Genomic DNA, 19335 nt, shown 5'->3' with positions numbered 1-19335 from the left:
CTTGTCCAGATATTATATTAGGTGTGAATATGTTAAACCAATAATTTGACCTTACAAGTGTCTTAGCATGAAAATCCACACATCCCCATTATAAGATGGTGTCAAAATGCAGTGTAAAGTTTTAGTAACTTGATCTATAATTTTTTAGAATCTCCTAGAAAACAAATGTTATGTTAGTTAAAAGGTAGTATAAACCCCTTTGGTAATAAGAAAACAATTCAAAGTTGAATGTCAGATATACTGTTGAATCTAGACATTTTCGAATTAAGATGTTACAGGTTTATCATTATTTAAGTCTAATTGTCATGGTCAGCTGAAAAGAGAAATCAGTTAACATTTTCATCGTAGACTCTGACTCTTCTGAAATCATCATTATTTTGAGGTGATGCAGACAGTAGGATGCAAGCAGGTAGTGTTCTTTACCTCAACTGGAATGACAAATCCCATTTAATATCACCGCCTGTAAGTTCCACACATGCCCAAGATATTAAGCTAAGACCACCAGCTCATGCTTTCCAAAGGAAGTTGATGAATCTGGCGTAGCACACCCTTGCTCATGCTTTCAAGGGGGAACTAGAACATTGACCGCCTAACGGCCGTTTCACCCAGTAACATGCTTTTTTTCTTCCGTCAAACAGTCATTCCTGTGATGAATGGAATCCAGGACTTAGGCTATTTGCATTTGCAATTTGTGATTTAAGGAATGATTGGGATCCAGAGATGGTTAAGAACACGTACTGCTCTTCCAGAGGTCCCCAGGTTCAATTGCCAGCACCCATTTGACAGCTCACTACTTCCTGTAATGCTGGCTCTGGGAATCCAACATCCACGTCTGGCCCTCCTTGGGCAAAACGCATGCATATGACAAATAGACAGAGATATGTGTAGGCGAAGCACTCACACAAGAAGGAAAGGAAGGAAGGAAGGAAGGAAAGAAGGAAAGAAGGAAGGAAGGAAGGAAGGAAGGAAGGAAGAAAAAGCATCAATTAATTAATTAATTAAAGAAAGGTATTAAAAAGGGAGAGATTGTGTTACCTTTTTTTTTTTTAAATCAGGGAAGCATTTTACTTTAAGATATAAACGAAGCCAAGTCATGTAAATGAGATGTGATGAGTGGGGGAATTTTTGAGCAAGATGATTTTAAAAGATACTTTTTTAAAGAAGTTATTTTAAAAATATTTTTTCATTGTAGAGATTGGAGCCATTTTTCCTTCCCTTTCCTCCCTCCAAACCCTCCCACATGCCCCTCCTTGCTATTTTTCAAATTCATGACTCCTCTGGTCAGCCCTGAAACATACACATACAGGTGGCATTATACATGTTAGATTTAGCAGGCTATTCATATGTATTTACACATTACACATATTACATTATATTTTTTTCTGAAGGCATGTATTTGAAGAGATTCAGTAAGGGGAAAGAATCAGCCAAAAACACAGATAAATGTTCACAAAAGGGCAAGCGTGTAGAGATAGGTGCGTGACTCATGCATCCCACCCCTGGGAAGTGGAGGCAGGAAGGCCAGGAGTCTTAGGTCATATACGGTTACATAGTGAGTTACAGTGCAAGGATGCATGAAGCAGCAATGAATCAAATCCAAAGGCCAAATGTATAAGCCTACAGTTCCCCAAGCCATGGCTTTGTTCAAACTAATAAGGAACAGTACTGTAAGTTACATGGAAATGTTTGGTCTGCTTTTAAACACAGTGTGTGTGTGTGTGTGTGTGTGTGTGTGTGTGTGTGTGTGTGTTCATGCCATGGCATGTGTGTGTGGAGGGACCAGAAGACAAGTTGGAGGAATTGATTTTCTCTTTCCACCATGTAGAAACCAAGGATTGAACATAGGTCATTGGGTCAGAAGCACCTTTACTAACTGAGGCACCTCAAAAGACTGGCTTACTTTTAGAAGGCAAGATTGCCATTATTCAAGAAAGGTAGAATAAGAATGTGAGCTAATTCTGATCTCCTCTCCAGTCTTTGGGAGTTAGTAGGTAATTAAGTCAGGAAAATAGATTGCATTAAGGAATAGAAAAGGCAACCGCTTCAACTACACTGGATTTAGCTCCTTGGGACTCCAAAAAGACTAATTATTAATTACTTCTCGACAAAGAAGAGGACTCAGAACATATTACCCCAATTTTCCCTTTGCTAGGCTTCTTTTGTAGAAAGCCGTGATTTTAGTATTTCATTTGAATTACGTGTGGTGGAATTCAGTGCTCCAAATACAACAGCTGCCATCTTCCACAGACCACTTTACTTGCAAACTACTGTCACTAGCAGGCCTGTTGGCCATGATGATCCCTCAAAGAAGGGGGCATAGCTTGTTCCTAGACCCTCACCTCTGATTCCAGCCGCTCCTCAGCCCTTTGGATTCAGTTCTGCTCTGACTGCATGTGGTCTTGAGGGCTCTGGAGGTACTAAGGGGGAGATTACCTTGGGGAAAACCACTAACCATGCTGTGTGAAGATTACATGCACAGCTTTGGGGTAATTCCAGCTCTAAACCACCCTTTCCCCATGTTCTGAGTGGAGCAAACCAGATGAACTCATTGGGTCTCCAGGCTAGCTGAACTTTGATGCACTTATACTTCATTGCTAGGACCTTAAAAGGAGATAGATACTGTTTTCCTCTCCCCAGGGAAGAAATTCTTGTAATAGTGCCAAAGACTGATACAATGATCTCCTAAGATAGTCTGAAGTTTGTTCTTCCATGTGTGTATACGTATTTATGTGTCAGGGGTATTACATCCATCTAAGTGTAAGTGCCAAAGGTTGCTGTTGGGTGTCTTCCTTTATTGCGCTCTATTTTTTGAGAGTCTCTCACTCAACCTGTAACTGACCTATTTGACAAGACTAGCTAGCTGGCCAGGGAGCTCCAGGGCTCCTCCTATTTCAACAGGAGGAGGATTAGAGCCCGGCACTGTTCTGGCTGGCTTATTACATTGGGTGCTGGGGATCAGAACTCAAGTTCTTGTGTTTGCATGGCAAGTACGTTGTTCAGAGCCATCTCCACAGCACCGGAAATTTCTTCTTAATCCAATGTACTCATGGACTAGGGAGCAGGGTGTTCAAGCCATTCAAAGGTATGCCTAAACCCACTTCAACCTGGGGACTGAATTCTGTATACTTGATAAACAGTAAGGAACACGGTTTTGTTTTTAGATTTCCATGTTGTTTTGCCTCCATGTATACATGCACACAGTCTGTGTGCCTGGTGCCTGTGAAGGTCAGAAGGCAACTTTGGATCCCCCGGGACTGGAATTACAGATGACCATGAGCCCCCATGGGAGTGTTGGGATTGAAACCAGGTCTGCTGCAGAAGCAACAAGTGCTCTTAACTTCTGAGCCAACTCTCCAGCCTTTATGGAGCATTAAAGGCAGATGCTGAGACCACTGTTGGGAAGTGTTGTGTGCTTTTAAATTTGATAAACTTCGTATGTGTATGTATTTTCATCATGTTTACCCATTAGATTTCACTAATTTGACACTACACAAACTATTAACCATTTCATAGCTGTCTTGTGACTTCTACTGTTCACACAAAAAGAGCGTGACTATTTTTTAATCTACCAAATGAAAGAACTTGGAAATATTGGTCAGTCTATGGGGACAGCATAACCTAATTTAAATTTTCTCTCTCTCTCTCTCTCTCTCTCTCTCTCTCTCACTCACACACACACACAGAGAGAGAGAGAGAGAGAGAGAGAGAGAGAGAGAGAGAGAGAGAGAGAGAGAATGAATTAACATGAAAGATGGTAACCTGCTAGGGTTGGAAAGGCTTTCGAGTCCAAAAAGTCCTATTATTGCCATATTTCCAATTTGCAAATGGTAAGAAATCTTTGCCAAGCAGTGTTACTCCTTAATACCTGAAACAACCCGGGTAGTTTTTTAGAGGTAGTTTTTAATAAGTGTTTGGTTGAGCACTGATGCAGTTCGCGGCTCCCAACAGAACTTACCACTCACTACATTAGTAATAAATTCACCAATATTGAATTGAGAAAACATGATCAAGGATGATCCTAATTACACTGGAACAACCTGATTTGGCACAATACTAGGAACTGTGATTTCTACAACAAAAACCAACTATATTTTTATGAAGTTATTAATCTCCAGCAGAATCCATGAACTTCTCCGAAGTGTAAATAAGCCGCTGTGTAATGTTTGAGCACACATCTTTCTGGAGAGAGGTCTGGTAACCTCTAGTTATCATCTAGATCAGTGCAACTCTGATCACCTTTCAGTAACTGAATTTGTAGACCACACAGAATTCAGTTGTACATATCTTGGTTTTAGTAGAAAGAGTATGGAAAAAAAAAAGGATAACGTCTAAGGATTGAGGGAGGGAGTTTAAATGTCATTTCTTTATGACTTTAGGACCATGCTGTGGTGCAGAATGGGAAAACGTTATCCCAAATGGTTAACACAGCTGGAAATAATGGCTGTGGGAGGAATTAAGCAATGTTTGATTTAAGACACAAGTTAATTCAAGTTCACACTTCAGCTCTGCATATTACCAATTTAATCTTTATTTCTGAATATCACAAACTCCAATTAGAATACTTTAAAAATATTCTTTTGCATGCAATTAACAAATCCAACAAAATGAGAGGTATCCAGTTTACTTGCATGGTAACTATGAAGTTTTAACTGAAGAACCAATAAACATATTTAAATCCATGGGTACAGGTGAGAACAAAAACCTTCGAGACATTAGTCTGATGGCTTCCTACCACTAAGCACATGTTGATGTAACACTACTATTGACCCTGAAGCATGGGCAAATGCAGATACAGGGCTCTCTCTAAGAAGCAAGTGGAAAAGATTACACATCACCATCATCATCACTACTACTGAGGGCAAAGCTGCTGTCTGTGGATTGAGACCCATCTTCCTTCACATTCCCCACAGTCCCTCTTTCATCAGAATCACCAAACAACTTCTCATTGGGACCTTCTTCCTCATCAAAAAACTTCTCATTGGAATTGTCTTCGAATACCTTGTCACTAGCATCGTCATCTTTCTTTACATCTGTGTCTTCTTCATCCTCCTTCTCATCCGAGTCATCAAAGACCTTTTCGTCTACATCATCGTCTTCCTCTTTGTCATCAGCATCTTCACACTCCTTTTCATATGCTTCTTCTTCCTCCTCGAAGTCATCAGAATCATCCTCAAAAACTCTTTCATATACGACCTCTTTCTCTTCATCATCATCTTCCTCCTCCTCCTTTTCATCTGAGTCTTCCTCAAATTCTCTCTCAGAGCCTTCCTCACCTAACACTCTTTCAGAACCTTCATCAAATTCTGACTTGTCAGTCTCATTTTCTTCTGACTCTTTCTCAACATTTTCTGGGAACTCCTTGTCAGAGGCATCCTGGTCAAAATCTTTTTTCACACCATTTTCTTCTAATTCTTTGTCAGAGCCATTTTCAGATTGCTTTTCTGAGCTGTCTTCCTCAGATTCCCTCTCTGAGTCATCCTCTTCTGACTCTTTCTTGGGGCCATCTTCCCCTTCGGACTCTCTGTTGAGGTCATTGTCTTCAGATTCTTTTGCAAGGCCATTCTTTTCATAATTCTTTTTACCTTTCTTCTTAGATTCTCTTTCAGGGCCACTCTCCTGAGACTCCTTTTTAGGATTACCCTCTTCTAGCTCAAGCTCCCTCTCAGGACAGCCTTCTCCACTCTCTCTCTTGGAGCAGCCTTCTCCACTCTCTCTATCAGGGCAGCCCTCTTCACACTCTCTCTTGGAGCAGCCTTCATCACTCTCTCTCTCAGGGTAGTCTCCATCGGACTCACCTTCTTTAGCATCTTTTTCAGAAGCATCTCCTTCAGACTCTCCCCCATCATCTTCTGCCTTTTCAAACTTATTTTCATCGATAGTTTCTTCAAATGCCATTCCAGTCGTAGCTTCCTGAGCACCCATGTTAGACATACTTGGGTGTTCTGAAAAATGCCTCACTCTGGAAGGCCCTGGCCTTTCTGAACCGCAGATGGAATCCATGCGCTGAAGGCCTCTGTTGGCCTCAGGAGCATTGAGGAATGCCTCCCAGCCTCTCAGCCTTTCCTCTCTTTCTCTTGAGGTCTCCTCTACCTGTGCATAAACAGGAACTATTGTTAAAATGAGTTTTAGGCAAAAAGAAGCAATAACTTCTCTGAGGCTTTCTAATACTGACATAAATAGCCTTGTTTGTAAAGCAACTTTTCCAAAGCAATCCAAGCACTTCCTTACTCTCCAGTCTTCAAAACCATATATCTTGGTTAATCAACCTTACCCACACAGTCAACCTTAGGTAAGATCACATAAATATAAGTAAATATTGGTATCGTGGAAATATTTTATTTCTCAAAGCATTACTATTTCAGCTCCGTCCATTCACTGCAATGAGAAAGGGTGTGGACTACTTTAATTTAATATGTTCCTTCCTTATAATTCTGAGAAAGCCTCAAAATTTCAGATTTAGAAGCTCAGAAAAGTTTTTCTCTATCCTCCAATATAAAACATTATTTGTAAGTTATATTATATAAAACAGATTAGGCCAACTCCCACACTAAAAGTGCAGTTGACAATGCAGTTCCAATGCCCTTGATAGCTACAGGATTTACCTGATAATCTGTAGTCCCATCCCAGGCTTGAGCAGTGATCTGACGGCCACCAAACCACCTTCCATCCAGAGTCTGAATACAATAATCAGCCTCCTCTGGTTCTCTGAAGGACACGGAGGCCACACCATCTGGGTGTCTCTAAAAAGAGAAGAATAAGAAGGACTGAATGACAAGATTAGCAATCAGACACACATTGCCTAAGCCGGGTTAGGAGTAGCATTCTCCTGACACTCCGAGCTACAAGACCTAAGCACTCTTTCTCCCTTTTATCCCAGTGGTCAGTTGCTTCTGTAGCTGTATCTTGTTTAGCAGAGCAAGGACCAGTACAGTGTTCTCGAAAATAGTTCTGTTAGCAACACTACCATACTACTTTTAAGTATGAAATGAGATCAGATTTGCCCTGGGATTAAACCCTGCCTATCGGGAGCTGAAGGAGCACTGAGCAAGGGTTCACACAGGGAAAGATGTGGCTTCCTCATCTGTAGGGCTCATAGCTAACCACTTCAAAGAGTTCTGAGGGTTGTGATGCATAAAGTCCCTCACAATTAGCACATCAGCAATACAGTGTAATAAATGGTCACTTATGAACTTCCTATCAGTTTTGGAAGTACAAGGGAAAATACACAAGGGAGCTTTTGTTCCTTGACTGTGATTGGGTGAATAATTCAGAGAAAGTCAAGAACCTTGAGAAAACTAACGCTGCACACATTTTTCTTCTACTGCTCTGGCTCTTTTAAAGAGTCAGGAGGAAGGGAAATAAGGTCTGCATATCAAATCAATCAAAGCTGTGCCTTATAAACCATGTTCGCTGAACTACTGCTGACAGACAGCAGGCCTGCGATATAAAAACACCCATCTAAATCCCACGGTACTTTCAGTCACATCCTTAGCACTCACAGTACAAGCCATGAACTTACATCAAACAGAAGGAGCTTCCTAATCTGCCCAAACTTTGAACATTCTACTCGAAGATCCTCTCTGATTTCATTCAGCACCAATGGATCATCCTGCAAACACAAACATGATTAAAATGGAGTTCCCTCCTCTTTCAAAATTCAAAAACTAAATTTATTACTGGGACAAATTAACAAATGAAAAACAGCACATTGCTTAAAAGTAGTTATATTTGTCTGCAGACTATAATAATAATGAAAATCAAAACTAGAGATTGATGCCTTCACTCCTGCTAGCTCAGGCCTCCTCTAAGTGAGGGGGTAGTAATGGACAAGTGTGGCAGAGAGAAGCAGTCCACAAGAGCAAAGGAAAACTATATACTTATACATAAGTGTGTGTATGGAGTTTTCAAAGCACATAGTAAAATATTCTTGTTGCTTTCCCACTGAATTTGCTACAAAAATCTGAAGCACTGCTGATCCCAGTGCTGTCTCTGGTTCGGGAGGGTTCTCCCAGACCTCTGGAAGTATTCAAGACTTCCAGTGAGGAAGAACAGAACAGCAAGCTTCAGGGCATGAAAAGGCCAGAAACAGATCCCTCACCTCTGCTCTAAGGTAGCCCAATGCTTCCTGTCTCCAACTCTCTAACCCAGTAAGCCACACAGGGAACTGTCCAATCTAAAGCTCACGCTGACTAAACTGGTGGACAATGACTATGCACTGCTAGGCTCGTCCTTATGAAAATTAATCTCCCTAGCTTCGTCTCAGCTTCCCACGTTGGACTGGGCCATGCTGATGTGCACAAAAGAAACCTCCCTTCACGTTAGAGTTCTCATTCTTCATTTCTTGACAGTCAAACTTTCCGGGGGAAAGTTTTAGAGAAGACTTTGAACTGAACACTGAACATTGGAAGTTACATTACAAAATTAACCTTCATTACTTACCCTGATACCACAGAGGATTTTGAGGTATGCAACTTCTAACATTACTCAATATTTGGAATAAAACATACTCCACCCTTCCAAATATGAGTTCAGATATGTTGGGGTAAACCAACAATGCTGTTTTTGTTTTTCTCTAAAATGTTGAATGTTGGTGTCTGTTCTTTAGGTTCATAACCAGCCCTCGTCAAATTAAGCAGTCCCTAAAGTTCCTCCTGAATCCTTCTATCAAGAGCTGTATAACACCACAGGACTGTGCCTATTATCTCAGCTCAGGGGAAGTGGCAGGAGATGGTAACATCTATAGCAATATCATCCAGCACTTCTCTGTGATGACACAGTCCTTCTATGTGTCTGTATTGCTGAACACAGGGGCTACAACATGTCTTGTTTAACTGCAGAGATGAATTTTAATTAATTCTAATAGTAATTGTGGCTAGACTACTTAGATTATGCAGGTCTACAACTGACATGGTTTGAGGTCCAGGTCCAGAAACCCTGAACCAAAAAGCAAGACAACTGCCATTGTTCTTGTTAGCAGGCTCTTATCAAGCTAGTAGGATCACTGGAGATCAGTCAGGCATCTGTGCAAACAAAGAGCATAGACTAAGAAGGATTTCTTTCCCTGCAAATGCTGGTCTATCACTACAAGAAGAGACTCTCTTGCCCCTCTATTCAGCATAGCACCAGAGGTAGAAGTATGCCCTTACTACAAAGATGCTAAAGAAAAACTGTTTCTTCCATTAGCCAATGAAAAGCCTGGCTCAGAAGTAACAGGACCTCCCTCGTCCCTTCAATTATTCTTCACACAGAAATAAAGGGAAGGGTTGGGGTGATGCTCACTGGTGGAATGTGTGCTTCTTCAAGGCCCTGGTTAAATCTGAGCACCACAAGCACATTCGGACATATTAATACACATGTGCTCAAGTACTGAGGAGTGAAAGACAATTTTGTGTACACCACAAATACAACAACAAACAAAGTAGACAAAATCCAGGAAGGAAAACCAAAACAGAAAGATGAAAGCTTTGTAACTTCAAAGTACCAACTTGAAACAAACTATGATTTTCATTACACACATACATATATACTGACATACGTATGTTTGTTCATTTGTTAGCTCATCATTCATTCATGTATGCATGCATGCATACATGTGCATGCACAAAAGGACACCTACAGTGGTCAGATGACAACTTATGAGAGTTGGTTCTCTCCTTCTACCGTGTGGGTTCAAAAGATCAAACTCAGGTGGTCAGGCTTGGTGGTAAATAACTAGGTAAAGCATCATGCTGGGTCCTGGACTTATTTTGAAACAGTCACCAATTTGTAAGTGTGAAGCTTCTGTCTTCAAAAACGTCCACCAGAGAGAATGTGTACTGGCCAGGAACACAGCACAAGGCTGGAGCACTCCAGGAGGTGGACCCAAGATGATTTTGAGTTTGAGGACTGTCTGGGCTTCAAAGCAACTTCAAGACCATCCTGAGCTACACAGTGAAGGTCCAGCTCAAAAAAAATAATAAAAGACTAAAAACTAAAAACCAAACTAGTTTTTAGGAGAGAAATCATTTGGGCTGCTGTAGGAAAAACTATGTGTACACACGTCATAGTTTTATTGGAGAAAGCTCTCCCAGTGAGCAGGTCAGAGGAAGAAGAAAGAACAGATGCAGTTAGACTTCCCCTGCAGAGGCCCAGATGGTTGGGATGAGGTCTACAATTACGTCTTGGAGGATAAGTGAGATGGATGTATGCACATTACCTGGTAAACCAAGCACTCATTCTCCAGGGATAAAAGGCGGAACACCTAGTGGATTGCATGCAGTGGTTTTAAAACCTCCTCTGGCAATGCCACACTTCAGAAAGCAAGTCCAGGTAGCCCACCTATCTTACTAATCCCAGGCGAATGTGAAAATTTATGGAGTATAAAGTACACCATGCACCGCCTTTAAAACATACAGCATGTGTTAGCCCACAGCTGGGCAAAAGCATCTCACAGAACAGTTTTCTGATTTTTTGATACAGTGTTGAACACTTCAGCTAGTGTACTGAACATCGGAGAGGTACACTGTAGACCTCATTGTCACTGTTGACCCTCATGGCAAATGGTCGGTAGAGCCCTGAAGCTTGCAGCTGCTGCCTAGTGTTGAGAAAGGATCATATCAAATGTCACTGGCCTGACAAAAATCTAAAATCCAAAATGTGAATCATGGCCCCTGTTGCATGCACAACTGTTGTTACAGTTGGAGAAACCTCAAGCCAAGCCTGTGTAAGTCAAAGACTCTCTATGGAGTATGCATTTGACTTTCAACTCTACTTCAGTACTATTATAAAGCTGAATAGATGGTATACATTTCAAGAGCCTTCTGAAAGAGACATTAAGCAACTTTAGAAATAGACTACAGAATCCATCTAATCATGAAAAGATGTTCAGACTCCAGTTCAGCAATGACCTGTCCATTTTAAGGCTCTTGCTACGGGGTTAAACTGAAGCAGCCCTTGTGACACTCTTAACAATGTGAATGAAAAGAACACGATTAGAGATTCCAACTAAAATGTTTCCAAATCTGAATTTTTACATTATGAACATTTTCTTCCTTGTGTGCAATGTGCTATCACTAATTCTAGACTAGACAGAGAAAGCAAGTTATTTTTCCATTACTGATAGTATCCATCTATGATAGCACATGAGACAGGAAGCACAACAGAATGTGAGCTATGGTAACAATTCCCATTTAACACCTTATTTGCTGGCTAGGGGACTTTACATGGATATTAAAATGTGGTCCTGAAAAGTAACCTCCTCTATTGGAACATCAGATTCCTTTAAAGATCAAACTTTTCTCAGTTTTCAGATGCGAGTATGGAACTGTTATTCTCCACCAAAATCAGCTGTACTACAAACCCACAGGCTGTTCCCATCAATCTTTGATTGCAGACGGCAAGCAGCTGGGAGTTTGGCCCATAGCATGACTAGGAACAGTCTGATCTGGGATACAATCAAAAGAACAACTGGATAAACACAGGGAATTGTAAATGCTGAGTCTTTGTTCCACTTTCCTACCCTACCCATGACTTCAGAAATATGCCTCCACAGTGACGGTAAGCTTTGCACCCTCTTGTCAAAACGCCATTTCCTACCTCAAAATCCATGGGGTGAAACATATTTTTGAGAATGACAACTCGTTCATGGCGCAGCCGGTTTGGCCCAGCTCGTCTCTCAGGTCTCCAATCCAACTGCCTAATGTAACAAAAAGGAACAGTGAACTGAAATCGGGGTTCAGATTTGCAGGAGAGAAAAGTGATGGATGTACTCCTTCAGTAAGAGTTTACAAATGGTCATTATCTAATCCCAACATACTTCCACAGGACTTTACAAAGTAACTGGGGTTCCATTAAAGAACACCACAGTTAGGCTTCTCAAGTCTTCTAATGAGTTAGTATGTACAACTTTCTAGGAAGATGAAGAAGCATCCCTCAGTTTTCAGTGGAGCTTTGGTTCAGGACAGACATCCCCAGCTAGGTACCAAACTTCCTGGTCACACAGAACACTACTATATTGGCTTACGACTTATGCCTGTCCTCCCATGCACTTTAAATTATCTCTTGGGTACTATAATACCTTACACAATGTAAATGCTATGTAAGTAGCTGTCATGCTGCACTGTATAGACACTAAGGACAAGAAAAAATTGGTACAGATTCAGTAGAGTGGATCCACATATATAGAACCCATGTTGACTATGGTTGACTATAGTTCGAGACCAAACACCAATTTAAACTTATATGTAATTTATAATATTATGAAGAACAAATTGCACTGAATAGTATATTACTAGCTTTTTGTAATAATCTTACATTTTCCTAAAATTGTTTGAAAAATTTGTAGGTATCTATTTTAACTACATCTGTAAAAAACATGGGGCCACACAAAGAAAAGGTCATTTTATCATGAGTTTAAGCATAATGCTAGAATGTTAACAGAATTCACAGGTGAAAGCATTTATTATTTTGACTAATTTTCCTAAAACTAGGAAATTTAGCTCCTGGCAGTTGATCTCAATCCACATTAAAAATGAAGTCATGGTTCTACAACAAAAGCTTCAAGTCTTCATTTGCTGGTTAATACTGACCTAAATTAAGTTCCCTTTTACATCATAAATAATCACCCCCAAAGTTAAGTTCTTCATTTACTGACCACTGGAAGCGTAAAGGGTAGGGGCAGGACATATGAGAAGAGAGGATGGAGGGACAATGACATTCAGTTCATCAGGAGCCTATCACTAGGACAACCGTCCTCACTACTGCCAAATCAGTCCATGGAAGAGACTGCTGATGATCCCTGACTATCTAATGAAATTCCTTTAAAATAATTTGTAGACATATTTGATGAAACAAAACTAAGAACCTATTATCAAAAACACACTCTAAAATATGTATATGTATATGTATATGTATATGTATATGTATATGTATATGTATATGTATATGTATATGTAGGAGCAGTGTGGAGAAGCAGAGTGCGGACCAAACCCACACACCACTGTATACCAGTGGTCAGTACTGATGTCCCCTGTGGCTGCCACCATGCCCAAAAGAAAGGCTGAAGGGGATGCTAAAGGAGGACAAAGCCAAGGTGAAGGATGAGCCTCCTCTATGGCTCTACAAGATCTGCAAGGTTGTCTGCTAAACCTGCTCCTCCAAAGCCAGAGCCCAGGCCTAAAAGGGCCCTGCAGAGAAGGGAGGGGAGGTTCCCAAGGGGAAGAAGGGGAAGGCCAGTGCTGATAAGGATGCGAGCAATCCTGCAGAGAATGGAGATGCCAACACAGACTAGCCACAGAAAGCTGAAGGTGCTGCAGACGCGAAGTGACGTGTGTGCATTTTTTGATAGCTGTGAACTTCTGGTGACTATATAGTTTGGAATACTGTTTTTATCAAGTTTTATAAAAATGCAGAATTTTGTTTTACTTTTTTTTAAAAACTATACTGTTAGCACACAGAACACTTCATTGATGGCGGTGGGGGAGAGGATCATGTGTCACTAACAATGCTGGATTGAGAACAGAAAACCTCTTTCCATGGTAATTTTGAAAGGCTCCTGTTGGCTTCCTGGAGAGACATCTAGTCTTGCATGGCCCAGCCACAAAGGCAAAAAATAAGCCTTGTGGTCTGAAACTCAAATCCATTTTTATATTACACCCCCCTGTACCATCAACTTAGACTTCATTCCTTAAACAGAGTCTGTTGGAACCTGGCCCAAAATTGATTTTTCTAGTCTACTGGGTGATGTGGACTCTGCAGTGACTTCCTCAGTGTCTCAGAAGAGCGCTGGTTCCTTTTATAAAAGATTGTGGAGTTTCGGATTGATAAATCTGCCATGTTCATTTCCTGAAAATCAGGGCTGGTGTGTGAAAAGTTGTTAAACACCATCCTTAATATGAAATGTCAACCCTCACTCTACCCTACTTTCCCCTTTCCAAAGCATTGACTGAAGATTTCATTGGTTTTTATAGTGGATTTCTGATATAGGTAGTCTATATAAGAAGAGAATTTCGAAGTTCTTATATATTGTTCATTGTCTGCCCATGTCCTGCCTGAAATACCATGATTGTTTATGAAAAGTATCTTTAATAAAGCTGGTTACAGTTAGGCTTGGAAAAAAAATATGTAATCTTTCCAAAAAAGACAAAAGACATACTTCTGCTGCAGGGACAGCTTCTTCTTATAGTCTTTGCACTTCTTCTTCTTCTTTGAGGCATCGTACTCTCCCTTCAGCTGGAACTGTGCCACCTCCACATGCAATTTGTAGCCTCTAATTTCATCTTCATCCAAAAGTTTTAATGCGAGTTCCACAGATTCTTTCTTTATAAGGTAAAATAAAATACTCATTAAGTTGAGCACTGAAATGAAACTTGGGATTTTGATTAAAAAACATGCCAGCTACCTACTTTAGTATAAAGAATCCTAAAGTAGAAATCAGGAAAGCTCTGTTCAAAGCACACATATATCTCACACACCTGTGTTAACTTAGGTACAGGACTAGTTCTCTAAACCCCCAACTTCTCCATCTGTGTAAAGCTAAAATATCTTCATCACGGAGTTCCTTAAATTAGATGAAATAGTATATGGAAAGGTATGGGTATAACATACAGTAGGTGTTCATTATATTTATATATTTACTATTATATTACTAGAATTATACTACTGGGTAAGTTTTATGTCCAGGAACCCGAATTCCTCATGTGTAGAATGGGAGGAGTGAAGTGAATGATATCTGTGGCATGTCCCAGCTGCGAGATTCTGTACCATCATCCACATAATAGTGGGTGATTTAAGCGACCAGAAGACAGTCAGCCTTTAGTATTCAGCTTCGTCAAACCAAATATACATCTGTAAGGAAATGCTTAGTAGAAGAGAATTACTTAATGGCTTATATATTAAATGCAGTTATGGATCCTGGGTCCTACACAAACACGTCAGTTAGTAAACAGCTTAGGCTTTAGGGTTAGGGTTACTGCTGCAACCGCTCAATGCTACTGACAAAAGCAGCAGCCGCACAAGCCTAAGTTAGCCAGTGGGGTTGTGTTCCAACAAAACTGTACTTGCAAAAACAGGCAGCGGGCATGACTTTGCTAAACCCCATTCCAGTTCATTCCCATGTGCAAATAAAATGTCACTACTTTTTCCTTCTCAGATTTTTAAACTCTTGATTATATACACTGATGAAGATGTCTTTGCAGTGAGATTTTTGAACATGACAAGCCTCAAAATTACATATTTGCATAACATACTGACCTTGTAGCAAAGTTTCTTAAAACAAGCAAATAACCCTAGTGTCACTAAGTTGATTTCTGGGTTTTCCTCTGTCTTACTAAATACTTCTTTTGTGTCGTGTATTTGCAGGATTTGGTGAGTATACTCTATGGAAGCAGTAATTCATATATATGTAAAAAAAAAAAGAGAAAAGATACAGCATGGTCTACATATAGTAATACCCCGAAAACCCAATTTCCTTTGTATTCTGCTTTGGATAGTTTGTGGTTTAGGTTAGTATCTATAAAATCCTAGCTTTGGCTCCTGGTTTAAAAACTGGAGGATAAGAAACTTATTGGACCAAATACCAACCTTTAGATAACAGCAAAGTCCATCTCCTTTAAGATTTCCTTGATCATCTTTGTAAAGTTTGACCTTAAATTCTTCAGTCTGAGGATCCCTCATAATAATACCAAATTTGGACATAAGCTGTATAAATTCATCCACTGTGATGTCTGGAGGGAGACCTGTAATTTCAGAGAACAATTTTAAAGTGTTTAATGACGGTAAAAGACTTTAGCATTTACCAATGAGAAACCTGAAACTTATGTGAATAAAAGGCTAATTTGGGTAAATGAGTACAACAACTTCCTATCTATAAATATGAAGAGAATTCACATTTTATACATTAAAAATATCAGTTATGCTATGCGTATGTTTCACTAAATGTAAAGGAACAAATTGCTGTGAATTCTCTAAGGCAGGCGTACAAAACAGCATGGAACACTGCATAACTTTTCTTCAATCCCTCCTTATTAAATTCCTAGCTAGTATAAGCAGGTGAACAAAACACACCGAAACTAAAACTCACTTAGCGCAGTTTCATCACTAAAGGATACCAACGTGAAAACTGCATTGCAACAGGATAAATACCTGACACATATACATTTGTATTTCTGTCTTCTTCAACATGGAACCATCCTAAAAATCAAAGGGAAATAAATAAAACACTTGAAACAAACAACAAGAATTACATTAGGAAATCTTAGCAAAGGCAGTTTCTTCAAAGTTTTAGAATGTCCTCTTTATCTCAGACGACTACGCCTAACTCAAATCCCTATGTATCTTCCAAAAGACATAAACCTTTTGACTGAGAATTACCTTTAGCATTCTCTCTATCCTTCATGACTATAACCCTATCTTAAGTGAAAACTCACATTATCATTCTTGCCTCCAACATGTACAATGGACTCACACATTTTCTATCTCATTTTTAAACCCAGACTTTGCAAAGACAGAACCACTTGCCAGATTCAGCCTTTCTCTTTTCTCCCCTCTTTTTGGAATCAGTGGTTTCCGGGATTTCTTTCTGTGGCGGCTCTTCTGCAGTCTTAGTGTTGGCGTCCTGGACATTCCCAGTAGAGCTGGATGCACCATCACCAGAAAAGCCGTAGTTGGCCTGATACGAAGCAATGAAATCTTCGGTGATCTAGATAAATAAGTCAACACATGGATGGACAAGGTGACTTCACTTGTGGAAACTGTGTTACATTCAGCAATATAAGCTAAGACTTAAACAAGTGTTTATACCACAAGTAGTTCTACTAATTAAAATATAATCCAAGACCAGTCACCTTATACAGAAAACATGTAGTGCAATCAAAGTAGGACAAGGGTGCTCAGATTGCCAAAACCACACGCATAGTTTTAAGTGATGCTACCACTTTTTTCTACATTCTTGTAAACTACTACTTCTTTACGTATATTTGACAAAAGTGGCCAATACATAAAACAAAAGAAGTATCTAATAACAAGATGGTAAAACCCAAAGTCCACTAGTAATCTATTGCAGTATCTACTTTTGGGTGCCCAGATACCAAATAATAGTTTGTCAGACTATTAAAAGTGCTCAGAAAGAAATCGCATCTGCATTCGAAAAGGCATTGCAAGTCCAGAAGTTCAATTGTAAATTTTTACAGTTTGGGGTGCTTGAAATATGCACAAATACAATATCAGAAAGAATAGCTGAAATAAAGAATTTTGGAACCAACAATCAATCCCCCTGCACAATGGAGAAAAGTTGTGTGTGATTGGCTCTCCAATCGCTTGGTGCGCTGTTAGTACCCTTTGATGCCAAAGTTCCCATGAGGCTAAAACTAACAGAGTACTTTCACCCTACAGTTTATAACACCGGGTTCAACACCAGTTGTGTTATTTCCATGTTGAAACTAAATTCCCAAGTACTCGGAAACAAATGTAGAGTTCTCTTTCATCCATTTCCTGCGCATTCCTAGTCATACTCCTGTGCTTAGAGTGTCCAAACTTTGATGTCCTGGAACAAAATTTAGTAGAATAATAAAACAAAACAAGAATCAAGAAAAAGTTTATTCGGCAGAATGAGCTGAATGACTGCTTTCTGACCCGGTAAATCAACAAGCTACATTAGGCACAAGCATGTACATGAAAGCGTAAGTTAAGTTTGGTTATACAGGATAAAAAACTCTTATTAATGTTTTTCTTGGTGTTTTTCCTCTTTGCAGTAAAAATATCCAGATAAAATGAACTGTGACCTACACACACACACACACACACACACACACACACACACACACACACAAATTAATAAGACATTAAAAAAACACACTTAAGGCACCACTCTAAGATTTACTTTTCTTTATACACCGGGGCTGCAATAGACTGAACAGACTAGCCACCAACCACCAGTTCAAAGACCAAGTACTTCAGCAGAGCAAACATAAGAGGGATGTCCCGCAAAGGTGGTCAGGGAGCCCTATGCCCCGCTCCACAGTGGGACTCAAGCTACTCTCTTACCTTAGGGAACCAAGCCTTCTTATCAAGGTCCCACTCGTAGGGAGTGTCATCTGGTGGTTGTCCCAAAGAATCGGTTTCTCCAGAGGGCTCATTCTGGGTGTCACCTTCCTTGGGGTCTCCGTACAATTCTTGCATTCGCAACTGCTCATCAAATTCATCGTTCCCGCTCAAGTTGTTGCCACTCATGGTTCTCACGTAGTCCCGGACACAACGGTCAGAGAAGTGAAGAGGCCAAAAGGGCGCTGGAAGAGAGCAGAGAAAAGAGAGGTCTGCAGAGCTCAGAACGTGCACTGCAACTCCCTGGCCGCCTCCCGCAGCGCCCCAGCAGACCCTGGGAAGTCTAAGCGGTACCGCCCCAACTCCGCCCTCCTGCCCGCCCCCACTCGCACGCATGCGTCAGAAACTGCCAGCGCTGTCGCCACCGCCCACCCCTGACGGACTCCGCGGGGTCCTCAACGCCACCGCTGGGTCTGGGGGCTATGAGGCGGAAGCGCGCAAGCGCGCAGTTACCGCCGCGGCTGGCTCCGGGGCACTACGGCTTCCTCCGCCACGTCAGGCAACTGTTGAGAACGAAGTCCGCCTCAGACTGATGCGGTCGCCATTGTCCGCGCCTGGCGACGTAGAGGGTCGCTCGACACGCCCACATGGCGTCATATGTCCGCGACGTTTGCGCGGACAGGGGCGGGGTTTCAAAGCCTGGCTGCCGCCGCGTGTCCATACTTAATGGTAACTCGCCTTAGAGACGCAACCTGCAGAAATGCGTGGCACCTCGGGAACCTTGGGTTCCTCTGCACTCCGGACGAATTTCGCCGAAGCGATTGCCTGAAAAAGGACGCGGAACTCTTCCAGACGAGCTGGCTGTGTTTGGGCTTTGCGGCAGGCGCCATCTTGGGGAGGTGGGTGGGACCGTGGGACAAGTTTCTCCCGCTTCGCGAAACCTTTGCGCCTCCTTCGCGCAAATCCCCGCCCCTGCGCAGAAGCCAAGGGTTTACTTATTTTTAAATGCTTGCCCTAGGATACACGCGGCTTATGTTCACCTTAGTAACACAAACACCTAATATACTGTTTGGCGTCTAGTGAAGAAGGAGTGAAAGAAAAGTGGGCAGAAGTCATCGCTTCCTAATCTCACCCCGTTTTTATGCTTCTGGTACCACCCTCAGACTGCAGTAGGTGAGAGTAGCTTTTGCCTGCGGCTTACTGCAACGTGTCAGAGGTGTTCCAGCCTGGAATTTGAAGCTTGACTGTAAACATCCCCCTGTACAAATAGGAGATGAACCATGTGGCCCCATTTCCTTGTTTCTTAGTAAGACAGCCTAC

General features: G+C 41.1%; 1 protein-coding gene and 1 pseudogene across 1 annotated transcript; one reads left to right on the top strand and one right to left on the bottom strand.

The window, feature by feature from the left end:
- Nucleotides 1–4504: 4504 nt before the first annotated feature.
- Nucleotides 4505–18488, bottom strand: Htatsf1 (HIV-1 Tat specific factor 1). Its single transcript, XM_032890106.1, has 10 exons — nt 18454–18488; nt 18019–18264; nt 16495–16675; nt 16120–16167; nt 15559–15713; nt 14132–14295; nt 11575–11674; nt 7520–7609; nt 6603–6740; nt 4505–6090 (listed from the first exon to the last, which is right to left on the bottom strand). The coding sequence occupies exons 2-10, from the start codon at nt 18202–18204 to the stop codon at nt 4825–4827; spliced, it is 2328 nt and encodes a 775-aa protein (XP_032745997.1). The 5' UTR covers nt 18205–18264; nt 18454–18488; the 3' UTR covers nt 4505–4824.
- Nucleotides 13021–13303, top strand: LOC116888837 (annotated as a pseudogene).
- Nucleotides 18489–19335: the final 847 nt, after the last annotated feature.

This window comes from Rattus rattus, chromosome X (assembly GCF_011064425.1).
Source record: "Rattus rattus isolate New Zealand chromosome X, Rrattus_CSIRO_v1, whole genome shotgun sequence".
Lineage (NCBI taxonomy): Eukaryota > Metazoa > Chordata > Mammalia > Rodentia > Muridae > Rattus > Rattus rattus.
Note: the sequence above shows the minus strand (reverse complement) of the source record. Positions and strands in the feature narration are given on the sequence as shown.

What these genes read in the sequence shown, in the direction of transcription:
- Htatsf1 (XM_032890106.1), bottom strand. Translation starts at nt 18,204, where the DNA reads ATGAGTGGCAACAACTTGAGCGGGAACGATGAATTTGATGAGCAGTTG. An exon ending in AAAGAGAAAGGCTGAATCTG is followed by an intron (nt 16,168 to 16,494) that starts GCAAGTGGTTCT and finishes TTTGATTTTTAG; the next exon opens with GATGGTTCCATGTTGAAGAA. An exon ending in ATGGGACTACAGATTATCAG is followed by an intron (nt 6,091 to 6,602) that starts GTAAATCCTGTA and finishes GTTTATGCACAG; the next exon opens with GTAGAGGAGACCTCAAGAGA.